The 2,556-nt window shown below is 40.8% G+C and overlaps 1 protein-coding gene across 7 annotated transcripts in view; it reads left to right on the forward strand.

Moving 5' to 3' along the window:
* The first annotated feature begins 272 nt into the window (after nucleotides 1–272).
* pax2b (paired box 2b) overlaps nucleotides 273–2,556 on the forward strand; it is a 30,647-nt gene continuing 28,363 nt past the window's right edge. For 4 of the 7 annotated variants that reach the window (XM_032501439.1, XM_032501436.1, XM_032501442.1 and 1 more), the window contains exons 1-2: nucleotides 273–850; nucleotides 2,510–2,556. The exon at nucleotides 2,510–2,556 is cut by the window's right edge. In XM_032501439.1, coding sequence (XP_032357330.1) covers nucleotides 808–850; nucleotides 2,510–2,556 — 90 coding nt within the window. In that variant the 5' untranslated portion in view covers nucleotides 273–807. The remainder of the gene's footprint in view (nucleotides 851–2,509) is intronic. The other 3 variants (XM_032501437.1, XM_032501441.1, XM_032501440.1) reach the window with 1 other exon arrangement.

A 2,556-nucleotide genomic window follows, 5' to 3' on the forward strand; every position in this document is an offset into this window, starting at 1 on the left:
GATTCAAAACTTCCAGTTAGCGAGCATATAATTCACAGCTGTTATGTCTAATAAACTGATATTTCTAACTCCGAATCCATTCCTTATTTATCTCCCTCCCTTTCCTGCCGACCCAGGGACCTCCTCATTTGGACCCACATTTTTTTTTTTTTGCGTTGGCGAATCACAAAGTGTTGGCATCTATTGCCTTTGTCTGACAAGTCATCCATATAAGCAAAAGGGGGGTCTGCAGAGGGGAGTGGGGTGGGTGGGGGAAGGAGGGGAGGGTTGCAGCTTTTAGAACCACAGACACGCAGAGAGGCTTCATTCCCAGCCCAAAGACCCAGCCTAACGCATCCAGCGCAGAAGAGAAAGCCGATGTGTGTGTGCGCATGTTTTCACCGCCGGTTTGACGCGTGAATCAAGGCCACCAGGATTGAGGAGATACCGGGCCCTGCACGCTGGACCTCAACGTTTCATTTTTCAAGAGAGCTGCTCGCTGGCATGCTGTGAGAATTACTGTACCTCTGCTCACCCAAGGCTTTTGAAAAATACCGATAAACTAAACCCAGGTCGTCTCACTGAAACAATCCTTCGGTCATGCTGCGCACCTGCCAGACCTCGGCTCCCGGACCGGACTGTTAAAGAAAAAGACAGGCAACTTTTGGGGAAGAAGTTGCCATCAGATCGGTTGTTTGAAGCAAGGGTGGAGGGGCAAACTAAGTCCCTCCATCGAGTAGAAGCCCCTTTTTTTCTTCACATTTTCATCTCTGATAGGAAGGCGAAACGGCGACTTCAGTTGATTATCTGTCTTTCCTTTGCTATCCAATGGATATTCACTGCAAAGCAGACCCCTTCACCGCGATGCACCGTAAGTAGCTCAACCCGAGTTTCTCTGCAGCTTTCACACGTAAGCGGATAAATATAATAAGAATGTATAATTTCTGCATTTTACAAAGGCCTGCCGCGGAGAGCACATAGCGAGTTTTAGGTGCCAACAGCGTTTTGGCGCATAAAATCAGGCTAACAAACTGACATGCAGGCAATCGTGGAAACATTAGGATAGTAGTGGAGTTAATGTTCTCCTCGTGTCTTATGGGTGTAGAATTCAGCTTCAAAAAAATTATTTAGAAATATAATATATCACAATACTTCTGTGCACTGAGTAACGATGTGCAGAAATGAAACTTGTCATAGTAAACAAAGAACATGAGTTGGCAAGCACTTTGTAATTTACACGTGTATCACCCTCCAGCTTCCCGCGCAGTGTGTGTGTGTGTGTGTGTCTGTGTGTGTGTGTGTGTGTGTGTGTGTGTGTGTGTGTGTGTGTGTGTGTGTGTGTGTGTCTAAGTCAGTTACACATCTATTATTCAAATGATTCAAACAACATCTAGGTCTGTGAGTCCAACTTAAGTCCACATACAGTGCTTGTAATTTGGTGAATGTTTGTAAATAATTGATGACCTGCTCGTTTACTAAATAATATGTAATATGAGTAATCAAAGCTCGTTCAATTATTTAAAATTACCGTGCAGGGAAAATGAGGGAGCTTGTAACTTAATAGCCATAACATGAGCCGTGGAGCTGCTGAGAAAACACGAGGTCTGTGTTTTGACTGTGTCCAACTTTAAAGTAGCCTGGTCTAATAAATTAATATTTTTTATTAATTGTTTTCAGAATTTAAATAGCAGTTATTGCACAGACCGACATATTTATGGGTCAAGGCAGGTTGGATTTATTGTAATAAGCTGCACAATAACAGCGTGACATGTGAAAAATCATGTGTTCAACACTTGAACCTTGTGTTTTATTTTATTTAAAAAAAATAGGCCTACAATAAAGACATTATTGTAGCCTAATTAATCGTGATTTAAAAAAGTTAAAGAGAAAATTGATTTAAAGAGAAAGGGAGGGACAAATACAAGCATGGATAAAAACAGTCATAAATAAGACATCTTTAGCTGCAAAGTCCATTTTTGCTTCATTAAAAGAATATGTAGCCTATAGTTATTATGGAAACTTGGTTTACAGTGTTGTGAATATCTCTTCGCTTTCTCCTAAATCAACAACATATCCAAATCTTCTTTTACCCATTCATTATTTGGAATAATAACTAGCCTAAATGTTATTATTTGGTCAAAAACTATTGTTTGGTCATTATGTTGTTTAAAAAAAAAAAAAAAAACGTTTCAAACTCAGAAAATGAAGGCGCCTCCATGATGGCAGAAAACAACTTTCCTGATTCCATGCAATTCAAAAATAATAATATAGGCTATTTGTTTTATTTGAACAGATTATTTTCAAAACAGGAATGTCTGTGCAGCACTTCATGAATCCTTAAAGGCTCCTTCATTATACCAAGAATGCATGTAAACGCACCTGCTCCATTGGAACAAGGAAAGGAAACGGCCCTAGTGTTATTTAAGCTCTTCCGTCTCCACGAGCGATTTAAATACAAAGCGAACTCACCCGCGCCTTCCTCTCCATTACGACTTTATGTAATGTTACGGTTGTGTGTGTGCTGCTGTTGTATCCCACGTAGGGCACGGAGGTGTGAACCAGCTCGGCGGGGTGTTT

The sequence above is a fragment of the Etheostoma spectabile genome, chromosome 21, assembly GCF_008692095.1.
Source record: "Etheostoma spectabile isolate EspeVRDwgs_2016 chromosome 21, UIUC_Espe_1.0, whole genome shotgun sequence".
Taxonomy (NCBI): domain Eukaryota; kingdom Metazoa; phylum Chordata; class Actinopteri; order Perciformes; family Percidae; genus Etheostoma; species Etheostoma spectabile.